This window comes from Erithacus rubecula, assembly GCF_903797595.1.
Source record: "Erithacus rubecula genome assembly, chromosome: 3".
Classification (NCBI taxonomy): Eukaryota; Metazoa; Chordata; class Aves; order Passeriformes; family Muscicapidae; genus Erithacus; species Erithacus rubecula.
Genome location: NC_136689.1, coordinates 804,145 through 825,395, shown reverse-complemented (window position 1 = coordinate 825,395; position 21,251 = coordinate 804,145). Strand labels below are relative to the sequence as shown.

Below are 21,251 nucleotides of genomic sequence, written 5' to 3'. Positions count from 1 at the left end.
GTCCAGCTCTGGATCCTCAGCATGGCAGGGATAGGGAGCTCCTGAAGAAAGGCCAGCGGAGGCTGCGGAGATGAGCAAGGGCTGGAGCATCTCTGTGCCCAGGAAAGGCTGAGGGAGCTGGGGCTGTTCTGCCTGGAGAGGAGCCACAGCTGAGAGGGACCCCAGCCCTGGCTGTCCCTGGCTGTCCCTGGGTATCCCTGACTGTCCCTGGGTATCCCTGGCTGTCCCTGTGTGTCCCTGGCTGTCCCTGTCTGTCCCTGGCTGTCCCTGTGTGTCCCTGTGTGTCCCTGGCTGTCCCTGGCTGTCCCTGTGTGTCCCTGTGTGTCCCTGTCTGTCCCTGTCTGTCCCTGTGTGCAGGGAGGGTCAGAGCAGCCCAGACTCTGCTCCAGGGCCCAGCAGTGGCACCAGAGGAACGGGCAGGGACTGATCCCAGGAATTGCCCCTGCACAGGAGGCAGAACTTCTGCCCTGAGCAGGGACCGAGCTGGAACAGAGACCTGAGAGGGGCTGGAGTCTCCTCCCTGGGGATATCCAGAATTATCTGGGTGCCATCCTGAGCCCCGTGCTCTGGGACGGCCGTGCTGGAGCAGGGAGGTGCCACCAGGTGCCCTCTGTGGCCCCCTCCATTGTGGAATGGAGGAGGACCGCTGCGTGCCGGGCAGCGCGGCTGCGGTGGAGCCCCGGGGCGTTTCCTGCCGCTCCGATTGCCATGGCCCCTCGCCGGTGAGTGACAGCTGTCAATCACCGCGGGGGCTGCCGGCCGGCGGGGGCCGCTGTGGCGGCGGCGGAAGCGGAGGAGGAAGAGGAAGCGGCGCTTCTTGGCGGCAAGGAACGGCGGCGGCCGAGCGAGGGCCGGTCCCAGCGGAGAGCTCCAGCTGCGGGCCGCGAGGCACGGGAAGGACCGGCGGCCGAAGCGGGGCTGTGCTGCCCCGCCGTTCTCCCTTGGCCAGCCCCGTGGCCCGGTCTGCGCTCCGTTTGTGCCGGTGCGGGGATGGAGCTGGCGGGCGGCGGCACCATCTCGCTGTGGACCGTGGTGGCGGCCGTGCAGGCGCTGGAGCGCAGCGTGGCCGCACACGCGTCCCGTCTCTTCAGCCTGGAGCACCGGGCCGGCAACAGCGAGAAGAAGCACCTGGACTGCGAGAAAATGGTCGGGGAGTTCGGGAGCCAGCTGGAGAGCAAGTGCGCGGCGCTGGGCACTCTCATGCAGGAGTACGGGAAGCTCCAGCGGCGCCTGGAGAACATGGAGAACCTGCTGAAGAACAAGAACCTGTGTATCCTGCGGCTGCCCCCCGGGGTGGAGGTCCCCAAGGTAAGGGATGAGTCTTTAAGGGGGACAGGGACAGAGCAGAGGCTCCTGTGCTCCTCTGTTGGATTGTGTCCTTTTCTGACCCAGAGATGGGGCTTTAAAAAACTTATTCCATTTTCAGTCTCACATGAAAAGAGACTTTCTGTCGAACCCTAAAAACTCTCAACAAATCCATTTCCCACACTTCTCACCTCTGCCGGCAGCATTCCACCATGGAAATCATTGCATAATCTCTGCCAAGATTTCTTCTGTCACCTGTCTTGCAAAGGCACGAAAGCAGGAAGTGATTGCTCCTGTGGATTGTTACATTCAGCTGGTTTTCCCTACCAAAGGATGGGCTGTCATGTTTTTACCAACAACGGGAAGTTTTTCTCCTCTCTGAGGTCCCCAATGGGATCAGGCTCCAGGGGGAAGTAAGATTATTGTGGAATAACACAATTCATCTCCCAAAGTTCAGCCAAGATCCAAACTGTTACTCTCAGTGCCCAAGACAGGAATTTCCTTTCCCTGTGACCTGGTAGCAGGAATAAGTAGGGGGTGGGATTCTCTGTGTTCCAGGAGCAGTGCTGAGTGTCACTTTTGGGATTGCAGGCCCCGGCCGTGGCGTTGGAAAACGATGCCACTGGCTTTTCCACTCAGGAGTGGGAGAACCTGGAGGAGTGGCAGAGGGAGCTGTGTGGAAAGGTGCTGACAGGGAAGAGAGAAGCTCCAGTCCTGCTGGGTGAGTGTTGCTGCCGGGTTGGTCATCAGCACTTTCTGGTTAGGGAATATTTCCCACACGTGAGAAGCAGATTTGTGATAGCACAGTGAGGCTGCTGCCTGTGTTTGAGCACTCTGTGCTGCCCAGCCATGTGCTGTAGGTGATGGAGCTGCTGCTGGGTGTGTTCCTCCCTGTGGATGCAGCACAGAAACATTCCATTCTCTGTTTCTTGTCAGACGATGTCATCTCTGAACCTGCCCTCCTGTCCCGGCTCCAGGGAGGAGAAGTGCCCTGCAGTGAGGAGGAGGCAGCTCCCAGAGAGATGCCAGCAGAACCAGGTGCAGGTAAGGGATGAATTAAAGCACTAATGCTGGGGGTGAGGGTTGTGTGGAGGCTGTCATCACACAGAGCCTGGCACAAGGTGATGGTTCTGGTTTGCTCTGAGGATGCTTCTAGGATCTCAAAAGGAGTGGATTCAGGGAGAGTAGCAGAGGGTGATAAAAAAATGTAACAGGTTTGACTTTTAGGATTACAAGTGAGGATGGTGAGACCCTGGCACAGGTTGTCCTGTGGCTGTCCCTGGATCTCTGAAAGTGTCCAAGGCTGGGCTGGACAGGGCTTGGGGCAATCTGGGATAGTGGGAGATGTCTCTGACTGTGGCAGAGGGTAGAAGAAGATTAACCTAGGGTTTCCTGGGAATCTGTGATCTGATTCCATGATTTCTGTCATTGGCAGAGGCTCTGCTGTTTGAACTCAATGTGAGCAGCTGGGACAGCAGAGAAGCACAGGAAAACCAGGAGGGAAGAGCAGGGCTGGCTGAACCTGGCCATGGTGAGTGTTGTGGAAGGGCCTGGGCTCAAGGGTCTGGAGGACCCTCTGGAACTGGGGGGTACTGGGAGAGCCCCTTCCCTGCAGGGCAGAGCAGAGCTCCCAGAATCAGGGATGGGAGGTGCTGGAGAGGTTGTGTGTGGCAGCAGGGTGAGTGGGCACAGACTTCCTGGGGCAGCAAGGGAGGAGTCCAGTGGGGCTGCAATAACCAGTAAAGGACTTTTCTCTTTCCCAGTAAAGGAGTTTCCTCTTTTCCTCAGCAGACTGCAGCATTCCAGAGCCCAGCTTTGCTGTCATTGTGAAGCAGGAAGAGGAGGAAGAGCCATATGCAAAGGAGCAGGGAGCCATGGAGGGCGTGGAGTTTTCTGAGCTTGGTGTGGGTGAGTTCTGAGTGATCCCACAACGTCCTGTGCTGCTGGAGATGTGGGAATCCCTCACATTCCTGCTGTGGGACAGTGTGGGATGGAATATGGGGGCTGAGGGGAGACAGCAGGAGCCATGCTGAAGTGGGGAGTGGGCAGGAAACCTGGGGAGAGTTTTATTCTTGGGAAATGAAAAGTGCTGGGAGGATGAGGCACTGCAGGTGAGGAGACTGGCATACCTGGAATGAATCCCTCAGAATACCAGGAATCATTAAGTTGAAAACAATTCAGGGCAGGGAACTTGTTTCTGTCTATTTGAAAAATGCTGATTAAATTCACAGCGGTAAAGACTTGATTTTTAATAAAAATAACATTAAGCCTATGAAGTTCTAAACGCTTTCTTTCAATCTTTTTTATTTTTCAAATCATTTTATCTGCTGTAAATTATAGTTTGTAGTATTGTACTTTATGGATGGAGAGACAGAAGTTGGCCTCAAATCAAAAAAACCCATGGGGTTCAATTTGTTTTGATTTTTTTTCAATACTGTGGTGGAACCTGAGCAGGAGAAGGGTTCTCCATGATCCAAACAGGCCTGAAGTGTAAAAATGTCTAAAAATAGGGTGTAAATAAATTAAGCTCACAATACTATTCTCATCCAGATCAATCCTGCAGCCAGCAAAACATTTTCAGTGTTGTGGTCATGATGGGTTGAGTCCAGGAAGAGAAAATAATGTTTAGTTTGTGGTTTGTTTTGAGGTTGGGTTTGTTTTTTTTTTAATTTCTCAGTGCATTTCACTTGTGTTTTGACTGTAGCTGTTTGTTCTGGAACATGAGTTCAGGGAGGTTGTTGCTCTCCAGAGTCCCCATCAGTGCTGTCACAAGAATGGTAGAATATTGCAATTTATAGAGAGATTTAGACCCCAATATAGAGGGTAGCAAGGAGAGAATTTGAAAATAAACAGAATTAATTAAAACACCTAAATAATAACGACCTTGTAATTATTAAAGTCACACAGAAATTGGCTTTCTGCAGAAAAATTGATCCTTTCTGGTTCAGCATAAAATTTGGAGTTTCAGTCAAAATGCTCAGTTGTGAAGAGCATTTGTAGTTTGCTCTTATCCAAGAATCCATGGGTTCTGTGGGCTGACAGATGATTTGAGGAAATCCATGAAATCAGCAGTTCATCTCACATCAAAATTTCATGGAGACATCAAACCTCTTGACTCAATGGAGTCATGACAATGGAACTGTTGGGGTTCCTGCTGCATTTCATCTCCTTGTGGGTTTAATGGTTGGATATGGAAAACAATTTCCAGTCACAATCTGCTTGGTCAGATCTCACTCAGGAGCAAATGAGTTTAGAGCTCTCCCTAAAATTTTGGCTGATTTGCTGCTTTAGTATAAAAAGAGGGAGAATTACACTCCGTGTTTTGGACCAGTCAGAACTTGGATAAACATTTTATTTTATACCTTCATTTTTAAAATTTTGTGCCCTAAATTGCAGAATAATATTGAGGCAAAGACTTTCTGCTGGGTTAGGTGGGTTATTGGGAAGGAATTCCTGGCTGAGAGTGGGGAGGCTCTGGCACAAGTTACCCAGAGAAGCTGTGGCTGCCCCTGGATCCCTGGAAGTGTTCAAGGAAAAGTTGGAAAGGGCTTGGAGCAACCTGGGATAGTAGAAGGTGTTCCTTCCCATGGCAGAGGGTGGCACTGCATGAGCTTTAAGGTCCCAAAAACCCAAACCATTCCAGGATTCCCTAAGAGCAGGATGTGTTCTGGGATAAAGAGCAAAGTGGTGACCCTGTGAAGCAGTGGAGGGACATTTGCAATTCCCCTGTGACCAGAATATTCTGAATTCTATTTGGGATTATTCCAGCAGCACTTCTGGATTATTCTATGAACAACCTTAGTTGCTGTTTCTGGGCTGTTTCTGTATTTTACATGCTCCATGTTTCATCACTTTTTGAAGCTGCCTTTGATATCAGAGGTGACGCAGTATTTTATGGTTTTTGTGTTCCAGAGCCCAGCTCTTCTGAATTTCAGAGACAAATACATGTCTTTGTAGCAAATCTCTGAGCTATTTTGGGATTTGTGTTGTTTGAGTTGCAAAAATAGAACCCTGAATTCAAGACAAAATGTGAAGTGACACAGAAAGGTGAAGTGACTCCTTCTTCAGGACTGAGAGGAAGAATAGAGATTGTCCCTGTGCACAGGCAGGATGATGTTTGCAGGAGTCACAGAATCATGGAATTGTTGATGTTGGGAAAGGCCTCTGGCTGTCAAATCCATCCATTTCCCAGGCAAGGCATCACTAACCCATGTCCCCAAGTGCCACATCCAGATGGCTTTTAAATCCCCTCAGGGACAGGGACTCCATCACTGCCCTGGGCACCCTGTGCAGGGGGTGGACAGCCCTTTCCAGGATGGAATTTTTCCAGTATCCCACAGCTCAGTGAATCCTTGATCCCTCATGGCTCTGAGGGGGGTTCCTGTTCCCTAATGGCTCTGGTGGACCCTGATCCATCACGGCTCTAAGGGAATTGGCCCTCATGGTTCGGAGAGGATTTCCAATTCCCTGTTTCCCTCATGGATCCGTGTGGACCCCAATCCCTCATGGCTCTGAGGGGGAATCCTGTTCCCTCAGGGCTCTGTGTGGACACCAATCTCTCATGGCTCTGAGGGGAATCCTGTTCCCTCAGGGCTCTGTGTGGACACCAATCTCTCATGGCTCTGAGGAGGATCCTGTTCCCTCATGGCTCTGGGCAGACCCCGATCCCCCACGGCTCTGAGGGGGATCCTGTTCCCTCATGGCTCTGGGCAGACCCCGATCCCTCATGGCTCTGAGGGGGATCCTGTTCCCTCATGGCTCTGGGCAGACCCCGATCCCTCATGGCTCTGAGGAGGATCCTGTTCCCTCATGGCTCTGGGCAGACCCCGATCCCTCATGGCTCTGAGGGGGATCCTGTTCCCTCATGGCTCCCGGTGGACCCCAGAGCCTGAGGGGGATCCTGTTCCCTCACAGAGCGCTGTGGTTCAGGGTTCAGGCGTGCATGTGGCAGGACGCAGTGAGGGTGGCCGGGGTCATGGCGGGCGGTGAAGGAGCCCCATGGTGCCGCCCCGGCCGCCCCTCAGCCGCCATTCCCCGCAGGGCCGGACGCCGCTGGACGCAGGGCCCAGGCCGTGGCTGAGCAGCGGGACGTGAGGGGCAGTCCCGGCACCGGCACCGGTGAGTGGGGTGCTGGGTGGGGGGACGTGGGACACCCAGCACCTCCAGCTTTTGGGGGTGTCTGGGGTGTGGGTGGTGTTTTGGCCTGGAAAAGGAGGCTCAGGGGGGAGCTCTGCACAGCTCCCTGACAGGAGGGGACAGCACAGGAGTCGGGCTCTGCTCCAGGGGACAGGAGGAGAGGAAATGGCCTTGAGTTATGCCAGGAGGGGTTTAGTTGGATATTGGGAAAACCCCTTCCTCAAAAAGGCTGTCCAGCCCTGGCTCAGCTGCCCGGGGCAGTGGTGGGGTCCCCATGGCTGGAGGGATTTAATAGTCCTGTGGATGTGACACTTTGGTGGCCTTGGCAGTGCTGGGGGAATGGTTGGATTCAATGGCCTTAAAGGACTTTCCCAACCTCAACAATTCCATTATTCTATGACCAGCATCTCTCCAAGGCACTTGCTGTGCTGAGTTTGATCTTCCAGCTGCTGCTGTCAGGCATTCCATCCCCACCAGCCTTTCCAGGATGCTCCATCACACCCTAATTTTCCCTCTCTTGGGAAATCCACCAGCCCCCTTGGCCAGGTCTGCAGTGTAAAGGTGCAGAGCACTGGCCCATCTGCTTTTCTTTATTTATTCCACAAACTTTTGTTATCTTTTTTCTATAAGTTTCATGACTTACTCTCTAAGAACTCTCTTCTTATGAGTGTTTCTCTGATGGGTGAGAAGTGGTGTGTGACTGAGAGGGATTGAAAAGGAAATAACAGAACTCCAGCAGCACCAAGACAGAAATGAAACTCAATGACAAGAATTCAAGTGACTCTGGCCTCTCCTGAGGCCATGGAGAACGTGTTTTCACTTGCATGAAAATATGCATTTCTCAGGCTCAAACATCTGCTGAGGGTTTTGTAATCAAGATTTCAGGTCTGTTCAAGAAGCCTTGGTCAGCAAGAACTAGAACTAGAGCAAGGTTTTCTTTGGAATGTGGGCTAGAACAGAGCAGATCTGGCTGGGCTGGGCTGACAATTGGAATTAATTTTGTGTGGTGTTAAAATAACACTGGTTCCTGTTAACAGAAGACAGCATAATCCAGATTAAGCAAGAGGAGCTGTGCCCTGCAGTTCGGGAGGAGGAGGCTGCAGAAGCTCCTGGAGAGCCCTGCCCAGGTGAGTAACTGCATACCTCAGAGGGAAAATGAAACAGAGGATATAATTCCAGATTGTGTATGGGCTTTTCTCCCCACCTCTGGTCATGTATTCCAAATCTTGAGGAAATTCTGAGCAGACTTGCCAGCAGACCTGACAGGTGAGGGCTGGGGTTGCCCCTTTCCCTTCTCATGGACATTTAGGAGTTTGTGGCTGCATGGTTGGTTTTTACCCAAGTGTTCATTAGGAGTTGTTTCATCCTCCCCTAAATTCCTTCAGGTTGCCTTTTCCCTCCTCCCTTCCCTTCCTGGGTTTTCCTGGGTAAGGAGGAGCACACAGACTCCTCTCCAAAGCTGTTCTTTGCCTCTCACTTAGAATCTCTTTGTTTTACAAATCAGCTGCTCTGCTTTGCAGATTTTCCTCACTCTTCACAAAGGTAGCAGTGCTGCCTGTTGGCTCTGCTGCAGCTGTACTTAGCTTCCTGTGTTTTAGCCAGCTGAAATTTTAGACCTTTCCAACAGGTTTCCCTAAGAAACTGGGTTTAGGGGAGCTTGGTTTGGGGTAACAACCTCCAAAGCCTAGACCAGAGCAGGTTTTCAGCCTTGTGAAATCCTGAGTTTAGATAGGCATGTTACACTTCTGGACTTCCTCCCTTAACAGAAGGAGGATTTTACGAGCCTGAGGTATCCAGTCAGACCAGGAAAGGCAGTGAGGTGGATGCCAGGGAGCTGCCAGGCACAGAGGGTGACAACCTCCCAAGAGACACAGGTGAGGATCTGCCAAAATCTGCACTGCAGGAATTACCCCTTAATGGCTCTTCCTGCTGGCTTTGTTACCATTGAGCATTCCCAAATTATCCAGGCTTTGTGTCTTCCCCCTGTGTTTCTCAGTTGTGTAAATTCTCCCCAATGAACAGGATTTCAGACTTATGCAATGAATGTTTCATCGTGGATTAAACAAGAGGAGGAGCCACCCTGCTCAAAAAAACAGGACTTGGAGAAAGAGGAAATCTCTGCAGATCCAAGTACAAGTCAGTAACAGATTTCAGCTGATATTTTGGGAACAATAAATCCAATTTACAGTATTTTTTAATACTATATGAAATACCACAACCACATTAACCATGAGAGAACTAGGACAAACCTCAGTCTGCTGGTTAATATTTGGTCACAGAAATTTTGGGCTCTGTGAGCTGAAGAGGTTCCTTCCCCCTTCAGCCAACCAAAAGCTGTCAGAGGCACTGGCTTGGGCTTGTGTTGAGGCAAACCCAGAGCTGTGCTCAGGCTGCATGGATCGAGTTTGTGCTGCTTTTATCTGGAAAAAAAACCTGGCTGAGGGCTGGGCCAACAGAGTGCTGGGCAAGGGAGTGACATCAGCTGGTGGCAGTCACCAGTGGTGTCCCCGGGCTCAGTACTGGGCCATTCTGTTTGATGTCTTTATCAGTGATGTGGATGAGGGGATGGAGGGCACCCTCAGTCCTTTTTATGGCCAGGATTCCCTGCCCTGAAGACAAGTTTCTCACTTGCCATTTAGTCAGTTCTTCCAGGCCTTTCTGGAAATGCTTTGGAGTCTTTGGAGACTTTGTAATCCATTCCCATTCTTGACCTCATTTCTGCCTTTGCTCTGTGTTGTGCTTGTCTCCAGGAGCTACAACAAGGGTGTCTGTCCCAGAAATTGCTGCCCTATCTCCACATGCCCCTCCCTTCTCCAGCCAAATCTTGTTCTTTCTCCATGGCTCCATGGCCATACAGTTATCAGTGTTTGGGACATACATTCCTGTATTTTCTGGGAACTGGGAGCTTAGTGGGTGTCACTTTGGACTGCAGTGGGCTTTTATCACAGTGATTTTTAATCCTGGCTGCAATTCGAGTCAGTGACTTTCTTTGAAAGTTTCACAACAAAACTACTACTCCGCTTGGGTTGTTATTCTGGCAGGCACCAATTCCTGGGAGCAGAGAGTGCTTCTGATAAGCTCAGAAGGAGAGGTTTAGTTTGGATATTAGGAAAAGGTTCTTCCCCCAGTGGGTGGTTGAGCACCAGACAGGTTCCCTAGGGAATGGGCACAGCCCCAAGGCTGCCAGAGCTCAGGGAGCATTTGGACAACACTCTCAGGCACAGGGTGGGATTGTTGGGGTGTCCATGCAGGCCAGGGGTTGCACTCCATCCTTGTGGGGGTCTCCCAGATCAGGAGGTCCCACAGTTCAGTGACTTGCTGAGCTGGATCCAGAGCCCTGCTTGGACTCTGCTCCTGGAGATGCTCAGGGCAGTGTCTGGAGTGCAGCTGGGATCACTGAGATGGGACAGTGCCTGCTCTGTGATCTGAGTGAGAGGCTGAATCTGAGACTTCAGCAGTTATTTTTAATGCAGATTTTTAAAAATACAGTTTTAAAAAAGTCCTTCTACTTTCCTGGAAATTTTGTTTCAGTTGATGCTGGTACTTTGTTCCCCCCTCAGTATTAAAGAAGTGGCTTTGGGCTGGGAGGGACATTCCTAAGGGGACTCCTGAATTTAAAATCTCTAAAATCTCTGTTTCAGATGAAAATTTGAAGAAGAATCATCCAGCAGATTGCTTAGAGAGCAAGACCTGTGACTTAGAGGTACCAGGAAGGCCAGGAGAAGGATTTCCCAAAGATCCCAGCCATGGAGTGACATGGGACAGTCAGTGGAATTCAGAAATGATGGAAACAACCACCACTGGGAATGGGAACAGCCTTGAAGGTGATGCTCAGTACAATTTCTTTAGTGCTCAGGAAAAGAGCCTGGAAAAGAGGCCCTGTGTGTACAAATGTGAGAGAAACTGCCCACAGCAGAACCAGCCTCAAGCACCTCAGGGAGAAGTGGAAATGTTTCCAGGCCCCACATGTGACAGGATGTTCCCTCTGCTGCAGCCACACCTGGGAGAAATGGGAATGGTCCTGGGAGAGAAGGGAATGGGCCCAGGAGAGAAGGGAATGGGCCCAGGAGAGAAGGGAATGGGCCCAGGAGAGATGGGAACTGGCCCAGGAGCTGCTCCCACCTCCTGTGAGGGGCCAGGGCCCCGCTCTGAGTGTGCAGAGACTCCCCCAGGGCCAGGCAGGGCCCGTGATCAGGACAGCCTGGGCACAGAGGAAGCTGCTGAGAACGAGGAGAGCTTCCCCACGGACACATCGGGATCCAGCCCCTGCTGGGAGCCACCCCTGGCCCGGGGCAGCCCTGCCCAGCAGCAGAGCCAGGGCCGGGGCAAATCCTACATTTGCAGCGACTGTGGGAAAAACTTTGTTTGTCATTCATGGCTCGTTAGGCACCAGACAAGTCACACAGGAGAGAGGCCCTACAAGTGCTCCAAGTGTGACAAAACCTACAGGAGGAAGGATTATCTCCTGAACCACCAGCGCCGGCACACGGGAGAGAGGCTTTTCCAGTGTCCTCTCTGCAGCAAGAGATTTGTGCTCAAGAGGAGCCTGCTGAAGCATCAGGAAGGTCACATGCAGGACACCCACGTGCCACTGGTCAACTGGCCCTGCAGGGACATCAGGGGCTCCGTGATGCATTCCATATAGGACATCCCCCACAGCTCCCTCTGTGTCCCCACCCCCAGCTCTGTGCCAGACCTGATGGCAGGAGGGGCCGTCCCGAGCCCCTCCCAGGAAAAGGGAGGTGGCTGGGGATTATTTTCCATGTTAGACAGCATTCACCAGTGCCTGTGGATTTGGGGAGGTGGAGTTTGGAGATGCTGCTGGCTGTGAGTCCATGTGGGAGAGAAACTGCGTTGACATGGAACAATTTGTGATGTCTGTTACAAAGAAGAGTTGTCTGAATAGACAAAAATATCCAAAATGTTATCCCAGGAGCCCAGAGTCCTTGGACTGGGCTGGGAACACATGAGTTAAAGGTATTAATTGTCCACTGAATGAGTGAAACTGTGTCAGGAAACACCCACTGGGGTGAGATGCTTTGGGAAAGGAAGTGTTGCACCTGTAGCTGTAGGAGGAAGGTTCTTTCTTCAGTGGCAAACAGAAAGAAGGTGCAGAGCCTGGGGGGCAGCTTATTCCCACTGTTCAATCCTAGGGCTCCTCACTGCTGAACCCCAAGGGAGAATTCCTGAAGGGCCAGATCTTCCTGGGAGTTGTAAAATGGACAGGGAGCCTGGAATATGGTTTTAATTCTGCATAGCCTTAAAGTTGTGTTGCATTTCTTTTCCCACATTGTTCATGGTCTTCTGTGTTTGTTCAGTTTTCCAAATCCTCTGACAGCAGAACATGGAGGTGCTGCAGAAACCTGGGAAACAGAGAGTTAACGAGCTGCTGTGTCCCAAACACTGATAGCAGGATCTGCTGGAGAGGGGGCCGTGTGGAGGATGGGCAGCTCTGCTCCTCCAGCCTCCTCCCTTGGGTCTGTGTGTCCCACTGCCAAGAGGAAAGAAGCTCCCAAGGTTTGTAGATGCCTGTGGTCAAAAAGGAATGACAGGTGTCAGAATTGTCCAAGAAAGCTAATAGCAAATTCTGCTCTTAGCATGGGAATTGGTATTTTTGCCCTTTTTTTATGGTAGGAAGAGAAAAAGGTAAAAGGGAAGAGAGAGGGAGATCAGAGGGATGAAGGGGAGGACACCAGTCCTGGCTCCAGCATCCACCCAGCTGAGACTGTCCAGGATCTCAGAGGTGCCCCTGTGAGCCCTGGATCACCCGTTTACAGCCAAGTTTTCCACACCCTGGGGTTACTTTTTTCCCTTCTGATGCAAATGAGTCAGCAGACAGAGTCCATCCCTCTGGATCCTCTTAAAATGGGTTTAGTGGTTTTGCTCCCCCCACCTTGATCAGTCCTTGTTGGACACTCCATGCCCTGTGCTGTGCATGATGTGCTTATCTCCAGGAGCCAGAACAAGGGTGTTTGTTCCAAAAAAGAGCTGTCCCAGCTCCATCTGCTCCTCTTTTCCAGCCATATCCCATCCTACCCCACAGCTGAGACTCACCCCCTTATCTCCTGGCCTTCTACAGAGTCCAAAGTGATAAACCTGGGCCTGAAAAATTACCAACCTCTCTCTGAAGGGAGAGAGAATTCTTTGAGAATTTAGATGGGAAAAAGCTTGGTAGAGACAAGCAAGACCCCTGAGAGGAAATGAAAGGGAGGAAAGGAGCTGAGTTACTGCTGTCAGTGAAAACTGAGCAGCTGCAGAAAGAGTTAAGGAAGAAAAGGAAGAAGACAATCCCAAAACTGGAAAAATCAGAGGGGCTGAAAATATCAGAGGGTCCTGTTCTGCAGATGGGACCTATTCCAGTTTGTCCCTTGTTATGCAGGTTTGGGACACAGCAGCACTTTAACTCCTTGGTGCCCAGGATGCTACACCTCAGGGAACTGCCCATATGGAATTGGGACCCACAGCTCTTATTGAGGCCAACTCCAGAAATTCCCTTTACTGCCGCGGCAGGAATTTGCAATTGTGGTACTTTAATTTTAAATCAAAGGGTGCAGGTGCTGCATGGAGTCACTGTACTGTAGCCTCTGAATTCTTTTGGGGTTAAGGTTGGCAGGTTCCTGCTTTTCACCCAAGAGTCATAAATTAACCTGAGCAGTTTGGCACGGGGGGATTTGTTCCAGGGATTTAACTCCTTGCCTTCCGAGTCCTACACTAGCACCCTGCTATGTTAACACTGGATATTGTGCTCCCTTGTCCATTAAACATTCGTATTAATTGTTGACCAAAACCAGCTGAAATGTGAATGCCCAGGCCGTTATTCCGACTGTGTGGATAAGATTCCACTTACTGGATGTGTGGCTTTTTGGAAATTTCCCTGTCTGCCCATCCAGGAGCCACTGTGGAGTCACAGCTGAGCGTGACCTGAGCTGGGACGGGCTCCTGTGAGCCGATGGCTCCCTGTTTGATCCCACACCACACTCACACAGGTTTCCTCTCAGACTCCATCCCACATTTCCCACAGCAGCTGGATTTTACAGCAATTTAATCTTGATACAACAGTTCAGGGTGGTGCCTCCAAGGAGGGACCCCAAACAAAGAAATTCCACCCCCTCCCCGGGCTTTTCTCACCTCACAGCCTAACAGAAGGTGTGGGATGATCGGCTCCTGCTGTGTCCCTGCCTGTCCCTCACTGTTCCCTTTGTTATGGAAAAGTCAGGCAGTTCTCGGCCCCTGGGGCTCCGGATTGTTTCCCTCCCTCCACAGCCTCCAGGATGCTCTTGCCAATCAACCTGGATCATGCCGAACGGGATCTTTTTTCAGGAGCTATTTCCCGCTGCATCTCCAGGAGATTCAGGGGCTGTGGGAGGAGATAAAGCGTGTATTTCCCCCGGTTCTCGGGATCACCCCGAGTTTCCATCCCGTTCTTCAGGGCACACAAGCGGATCTTACTCTGTGCAGTTGTGGCAGCCGGGACTGCAAGGAGTTAAGGCTGTGTCCCGAGCAGTGATAAGGAACAGGAGTTAACAGGATGTGCTTGGGGGGCAGCGCTGTTCCAGCTCCTCCCCGGCCGCAGAGACACAGCACTGGACAAACACAGCGGGACAGCGAGATCTGCAGGGGAGAATCGGGACCACCACAACCCCTCAAAGCCCTCCGACCCAATTCCAGAAAGGTCCAGCGGCAGAACTGCGCACACTCCCTCATTTGCATGGGAAATGGGAAACCCGATCCCGGGGCGGGGAACAGTTACCCATAAGAATGTGCCCCCACAGCATCCTTGGGATCGTGCCCACCCTGCACATCTGGATCGCCGCTGGAACCAGGGCTGGTGATGTTCTCTCACCTCTCCCCTCCTTCCTTTTTAATTTACTAATAGCAGATAAGGGGTAACTCATCCTAATCTCCATGCTAAGTGTATAATTTACTAATCAAACCTCGTAGCTCTTTTGGGACCCCCTGGCGTTCCTTTTGGACCCCGGGCATCTCCATGCCCGAGGAACTTCCCTTCCCTTTGGAGCGGGACACGGCGCTGCTCGTTCAACATCCTTCAGAGACCTTTTGCTCGTGTTCACGGCTCCTCAGGGATTGAGTCGGACGTGTCGTGGCCTTGTAAGGACACGATTTATTCCTTTTACTAATAAGAATCTAGATTTGTCACCTGTCGCTTTGTCGGTGACGTACTGGGGAAAAATAGAGAAACAGAGTTGTCTGAGTTGGGAAAGAGCCCGTGTGAGGTTAGAGCTCCTTTTCCTTAAAGAAACTTTATTGGCGTGCGTGTTTCTGTTTAGTTTTGTCCGGATGTTTGATTCGTTGGCTGGATATTTCAGGGGTTTTAATTAAAATTGTCAAATACCACGGGTCGTTCTGCGGCGGGAGGGGAAGGAAAGAGCGAGGCTGAAGCCAGAGGAGGAGTTCAGAGGCTGCTACCCCCCCAAATCCCAGGTTTCAGGGCATCTTTGTATTGGGAAGAAAGGGTCGGGGAGGCGGGGGCTGGTCCCGGGGTCCGCCTGCCATCCAAGGCGGGGGAGTCCCTTCGTTCCCCCGGCCCGGGACCGCGCTCCGGGCGAATCCCGCGTGCCACCGGTGCTCGGAGAGGGAATCCCGGTTCTCTAGTCCCGACCCGCGGCCGGTGCTCGGAGAGGGAGTCCCGGTTCTCTAGTCCCGACCCGCGGCCGGTGCTCGGTAAGGGAGTCCCGATTCTCTAGTCCCGACCCGCGGCCGGTGCTCGGTATGGGAGTCCCGGTTCTCTAGTCCCGACCCGCGGCCGGTGCTCGGAGAGGGAGTCCCGGTTCTCTAGTCCCGACCCGCGGCCGGTGCTCGGTAAGGGAATCCCGGTTCTCTAGTCCCGACCCGCGGCCGGTGCTCGGCGGAAGCTCCTCAGTTTCGGCCCCGCGCCGTTGCCATGACAACGAGCCGACGCCGCACCCCATCTCCGCCTCCCTTCTCGCCTCGCCCAATCAGCGCCTTGCTTTCCCCGCGCGCTGACCAATGGGGATGAGCGCTCCTCCCGTCCTCCCCTCGTGGTGGCCACCGCGCACAGGAGGCTGGGCGGACGCGGCGGGCCAATGGCGTGGGGGAGTGGCTGGGGCTGAGCTGTGATTGGTCGCTGCTGCCCGGCGCCGCCTGTGATTGGCTGCTGCGGCTAGGCGCGGCTGAGGGGGAGGAAGATGGCGGCGCAGCGTGGCGCTGAGCGGGAGGCGCCGGGGCTCGTGTGGGGCTGCAGAGCCGTGCTGAAAAGGACTTTAAAGCCCGACCTGCCGTGGGCAGCGACACCTTCCTCTATCCCAGGATGCTCCAAGTCCAAACTGGCCATGGAGACTTCAGGGAACATCCACAGCTTCTCTGGGCACCCTGTGCCAGGACCTCCCCACCCTCCAGCCAGGAATTCCTTCCCAATATCCCTTCTCCCTTTCAGTTTGTCAGGAAAATTAATCCATAAACACCAGAGGTTTATTCGAATAAAGGGAGAGGCCATGGGGCATTCCCTTGGGATCTCTCAGAATTTTGGAGGATGCAGCATTCTTTTATCCCAATTTCCCAACCGCATTTCCCTCTCTTTCCCCATAGGCTGAGGTACTTGAGAGCCTGACACCTGAGATTACCCTCTAATGTATAACCCTCCCTTTTAATTTTTAATTCTTATAGAATTCATAGTTTTTCCCCATTGCTGCTTTCATCTTCCAATATCCAATTTCATTTATCAGCAAACCTGCAGTTTGTTTGTAAAGGCAAATGCGACGTTCCTCTCAGGAATGGGTCAGGAAAGATTGACCCTTTCCAGAAAGCTCTGGCAGAAGGGGACTGTTCATTCTCACTCATTTACATGAAAAAAGGGAAAACCTAATTCCAGGGAGGGGAAGATTCCAGGGTGTGAAAATGTGCCCTTAGGACGGATCAGTGCTGGAGCCAGGATTAGTGATTTCCTTCCCTCTCCCATCTGATCTCCCTTTCTCTTTTTATTCTTTTATTTCTCTTATTACCACAAGAAAAGGGCAAAAATACCAATTTCCATGTTTAATTCAATAATCAAGCTCTGTGAGATTTTTTTTAACTTCTGATCCTTGATCCATTTTAACCACGGGCATCCTCAAACCTTGGGATCTCCTCTTTAGAGCAGGATCCCTGGATGGTTTATTCCCCTTTTCAATGTTCCTGTCCAAAGATCTCCTCACTGCTTGACACCCCTGAGACTCTCCTCTGATATGATGGAGGATATCACAACCCAAACTTTTATTTTTTGGGAATTATTTGTCTCTCAGCCCTTTGCTGTGGGCTGAATAACCTTTGCAGCTCGTGGATACACAAATAAACAATGTGTGCATACCACAGGGGTTAATAAAATGTAAATCTGCATATTCAGGAGCATTAAGCTGATTTTAAAGCTTTTTTCCCTTTTCAGATCGTTGACTTAAAGCCGTTGGGACAGACCTGGCTCCTCTCTGTGGGAACTTCAGTCCCGTGTTTCACTTCAGCTCCTCCTCTTTGCCAAAACCACGAGGTTTTTGGAGAAATTTAGACCTGCTTGGGACCGAGGTTGATTAGGAACTCCCTAAACTTCCTCCCTGGTGTGTTTTTTTGGCTTTTCCCCCCGCTGACCATGGGTTACTGCGCTGCCCTGAACTGCCACAACGCCACCAGCGGCATCTACAAAAACAGCTCGGTCAGTTTTTATGGATTCCCCTTACAAAACAAACCCCTCCTGAGGCAGTGGATCCAAAACATGGGCAGGGACATGGAGACCCCCTCCAGGTACCAGAGCGTGTGCTCGGAGCATTTCGAGGAGAGCTCCTTCAAGAATGACCCCCTGAAAATCGGCAAGAGGCGGCGCCTGCTGAAGGAAGCTGTTCCCAACAAATTCATCCTGGCCATGGATGGCACCTGGCTGGTGGGGACCCCCCAGGGCTTCAGCACCAGCAGCAAAAACCGAAAACGGATGCGCAATTCCGAGCCCTGCAGGGTAATTGAGGGGTTGGGGAGCGGGAATAAATTAAATTCATGGGCGGATTTGCATCTAAAGCAGCTTGGGAAAAATAGCCCTTAGAGGGTTTAATTAATAATAATATTGTTATTCACTAATAATATGCTTTCATTAGAAGGGAGGAGATTTTCCAGTCTGACAGATCGTGGCACTGCCTCAGGGTTTACTTAAAACACTGAATTATTTTATTTTTTCATTGAAGGGAAAGCCACATTCCCTGAGGGGGCTGGGCGTGGATGCTGACCACGGATATCTGTTTTTTATGACTAATTTCTGACCCAGTTGTTGGAGCAAATCATTGTTCTGGCTGAGTCACATCGCTTTAAAGCCTTTTTTCTCATTCTGGATTAACAGTAGAAGGTTCTTATGTAAAATCCTTCATTAATATGCTGCTTACACATAGCACAGACATCGCTGGGAGCAGCTGGAAGGTGCCCACGGGTTTAAACTGTTGGAATAAGAGGGTTTTCAGGGATTCACAGTTCCCCTGACTGTGGAACATTTTGCTTTTTAGAATCCTGAGATGCTTCCTCAGTGGCCACGTCTGGAGGATTGGCAGAATGAATTTCATAAGCAATTGCTGAAGGAGAAATATGGATCTGTCATCACAATGGGAAGAGGTCAGTTTTCCCTTTCCAAAGGGACACACTCTGGCTCTGGCCTGCCTCTTGTCACTCCTCAAATCCCTGGATCTGATACTTTAAATCTGAATCTGTGAGGCCTCCCTGGCTCCTCAGCATTCAGGTAATTCCTTGGACTGATTCCTAGAAGAATCTACTGAAACTGGGGGCGTTGCACAAGGAGGAATTAACTGGGAAAAAGACAGGACTGAACCATAAAACCCGGCACCAGGCAGCTGAATTTGGGGTTAAGGCTCAAATCTGAGACCTTCCACTTTCCAACATTTAATCTTCAACCTTCTGGGTGTAATTTCTGGAATATTTTATAAAAGATGGAGCACAAATCCTGTTCGCCTGCATCCCAGTCACCCTTTTAGCCACCGGGGCAGCTGCTGCTGCTCCCTCCTCATTGAGTTTTCCTGGAATAACAGAGATGCTCTTTAGAGAATTAGTGATGCAGGAATTTTCTGGGGGAAAATATTAATAACTATCATTTCCATGCTTTTTCTGTTCCTTGTTCAGACTTGTTCCTTGTTCCCAAAACCCATATCCCAGTAGGACAGGTGGGGCAGGTCAAGGATCCGTGGCATTTGGAGAGAAGGAAAATTCCTGCCAGCCTCAGCACAGGTGTGTGGTGTTTGGGAATTCATTGACAGCACTTTGAAATTGCTAGGATTGGAGGGATGGGGCATTCCAGATCATCCCTGTTTGTTGGTTTTTTTTAAACCCAAAACTATGATGTTTTATCCAGAAGCAGTGAATGGGGGGAATTGTCCTTTGGAGATTTGTGTTTGTGGGAATGTTTGGAATCTCCTCATTGCAGGCCGTGGTGGTACAATCCAGTCTGCAGGAGGCACACAGCTGCATGGATCATCCTCAGGAGGAGCATCCCAAGCATCCCACTGCCACCACTTGGACCAGGGGGAAACCTCGACAACAAACCTAACAACAAACCCAGCCACAAACCCATCCACAAACCCAACCACAAACCCAACAACAAACCCAGCCACAAACCCATCCACAAACCTAACAACAAACCCAGCCACAAACCCAGCCACAAACCCAGCCACAAACCCATCCACAAACCCATCCACAAACCCAGCCACAAACCCGGCCACAAACCCAGCCAACCTCATGGGAACAGGGAGCTGCAGCAGCAGCGTGCTGGCAGGGCAGGAGGTGGATGAGTTCAAGCAGTTCCTGCTGGACCACCAGGGCGAGCCCGAGGGGGCGGCGGTGCCGTGGTTCATCTGCACCGAGTGCGGGCAGAGCTTTGCGCGGCACGCGCACCTGCTGCGGCACCGGCGCGCCTGCCGCCGCCAGCGCCGCCCTCCCCGGCCCCCTCGGAGCACATTCCTGCACTCCCTGCCTGCCTGGACTAGGAGTGTGCTCTCAGCACTCAAAAATCCCACTCTGCCCACAGTCGGGATCTGAGGGCGGTTTTGCCAAAGTGAATCGAGTTCTGGTTCAGTTTGGTGCTGACCAGGACATGGATTGTTGGTGTCATTGCTCCTCCTTGGAGCAGCATGAAAAGGGGCTTTAAAAAATGTGGTGCACCAAATAACACGTGCTGGAGAGCATCCAGAGTAGCACAGGGAAACACTGGAAGTTTTCAGGGATGAAAAATGGAAGAATTTAGAATGGGATTGTAACATGATTCCAGGCATTATTTCCCCACTTTAGCTGCTCTCCCATTACTGTACCTGCAGAACTAACTGTGGTTTTGGATTCTATTTTTATACTGACCCCATGTTTTCCTGTGGGGTGAGATGCTGCTTTGGTTTCTGAAATTCTGGGGAGAAGAAAAGAATGGATATATTTTAAATGTGTGTACAGTGTGTCAGTGATTTTCCTCTGGGAAGTGGAAATGCAGCAGGGAGAAGGTGAGAGGAGAGGAGGGGGAGCCTGTGGAGGCAGCACATACAGATTTTGTGTTTTCTCCCCATGTGCTGGTGGTTTACAGCATTTTTGAATATTCAGGTTGAGTGCCAAGAGGGAAAATGTGTTGCCTCCAGTTGGAGGGGTGTCCTCAGGCACAGACTCCAGCTGGAATGAAGTCTCTGGGCTCAGCAGCCCAGAGAAACAGCAGAGAACACCCAGCTGGTGCTGTGCTGGAGTTCCAGGAGTTCTGTGCAGGATTGGGAAAATACACTCGGCCCCAAACCATCCTGCCCATCCCAGGTACAGGAATAATGTCCCAAAAACCTTTTGGCACTGTCTTCTCATTGTTTTCATAAGTAAAGTCTTGGGAGTTTGTTTGGTTTGGAAGGGAGTTTAAGGATCATCCTATTCCCACCCCAATCTATGGCAGGGACATCTCCCACTGTCCCAGGATGTTCCCAGCCCCATCCAACCTGGCCATGAACACTTCCAGGGATCCAGGGGCAGCCACAGCTGCTCTGGGCACCTGTGCAGAAGAACAACTTCTGAGAACAATAAAATTCATCCCTGGGGTAAAATGAGACAAAAAAACCCCCCAAAAACTACGTAAAACTTTTTCATTGTGTTTAAACACTTTTCCATCAGCAAGAGTTGGTGATAGAAGAGTGTTGCTTGGTGTTCCTCCCTCCTGATGGGGCAGAGCTGCTGTGTCAGACCCAGCTTTAACTCCCCACTGCCACAGAGTGGGATCTTCAGCAGGTGCTGTCCTGGGGATCAAAGCTTCTCCCAGGAGGAACTGACATCCCAAGGGAAATATAAGAGATGCTTGGAAAATTTAGGAATAAACCAAGCAAACCCTGTCTGTGCTGGCAGCAGGTGAATCCATGGCTGAGAGGAGGAAACCTCAGAGGCTGGGGGAGCTGGAAAGGGGCTCAGCCTGGAGAAAAGGAGGCTCAGGGGGAACTTCTGGCTCTGCACAACTCCCTGACAGGAGGGGACAGCCTAGGAGGGTTGGGCTCTGTTCCCAGGGAACAGTGAGAGGAAAATTGGAAATTAAAATTAGAAATCAACTCATATTTGAATTGGATATTGTAGAAAACGTCTTCATGAAAAAGGCTCGGCCCTGGGGCCGTGTGGCAGGGCCTGGGGGGCTTGGGGTGTCCCAGCTGAGGGACACAGTGCTGGAGGGGACAGGGAGCGATGACATCCTGAGGGAAATGGCTGCTCTGGCTGCTGTGACGCTGCTCAGCCCATTAACCCCTCCTGTGCCACTGCCCTGCCTTCCCCCGGGGCAAGAGTCATCCCACTCCCTGTCCAACCCAGGGCAGCCC

General features: G+C 51.5%; 2 protein-coding genes across 4 annotated transcripts; both read left to right on the top strand.

The window, feature by feature from the left end:
* The first annotated feature begins 699 nt into the window (after positions 1–699).
* Positions 700–13,409, top strand: LOC306799580 (uncharacterized protein). Of its 3 annotated transcripts, none has more exons than XM_079300805.1 (10): positions 701–1,308; positions 1,897–2,026; positions 2,242–2,349; positions 2,741–2,836; positions 3,094–3,213; positions 6,346–6,423; positions 7,479–7,568; positions 8,208–8,315; positions 8,464–8,577; positions 10,083–13,409. In XM_079300805.1, the coding sequence occupies exons 1-10, from the start codon at positions 991–993 to the stop codon at positions 11,084–11,086; spliced, it is 2,166 nt and encodes a 721-aa protein (XP_079156931.1). In that variant the 5' UTR covers positions 701–990; the 3' UTR covers positions 11,087–13,409. The 3 variants fall into 3 exon arrangements, with proteins under 3 accessions (XP_079156933.1, XP_079156931.1, XP_079156932.1); XM_079300806.1 differs by having other exon boundaries at positions 3,097–3,213; positions 10,083–13,407; XM_079300807.1 differs by lacking the exon at positions 6,346–6,423 and having other exon boundaries at positions 700–1,308; positions 2,242–2,343; positions 10,083–12,313.
* Positions 13,410–17,038: 3,629 nt separating this feature from the next.
* LOC306799544 (uncharacterized protein) lies at positions 17,039–20,220 on the top strand (the record flags this gene model as incomplete). The annotated part of the gene is made up of 4 exons (XM_079300702.1): positions 17,039–17,398; positions 17,934–18,039; positions 18,562–18,666; positions 20,003–20,220. 4 exons carry the CDS (start codon positions 17,039–17,041, stop codon positions 20,092–20,094), a joined length of 663 nt encoding a protein of 220 aa, XP_079156828.1. The 3' UTR covers positions 20,095–20,220.
* Between the last annotated feature and the right edge of the window lie 1,031 nt (positions 20,221–21,251).

Bases quoted from the DNA above. Each gene is read 5' to 3' on its own strand.
- LOC306799580 (XM_079300805.1), top strand. From the start codon at position 991: ATGGAGCTGGCGGGCGGCGGCACCATCTCGCTGTGGACCGTGGTGGCG. The intron at 1,309-1,896 runs GTAAGGGATGAG...TTGGGATTGCAG, and splicing joins CCGGGGTGGAGGTCCCCAAG to GCCCCGGCCGTGGCGTTGGA. The intron at 2,837-3,093 runs GTGAGTGTTGTG...TCTTTTCCTCAG, and splicing joins GCTGGCTGAACCTGGCCATG to CAGACTGCAGCATTCCAGAG.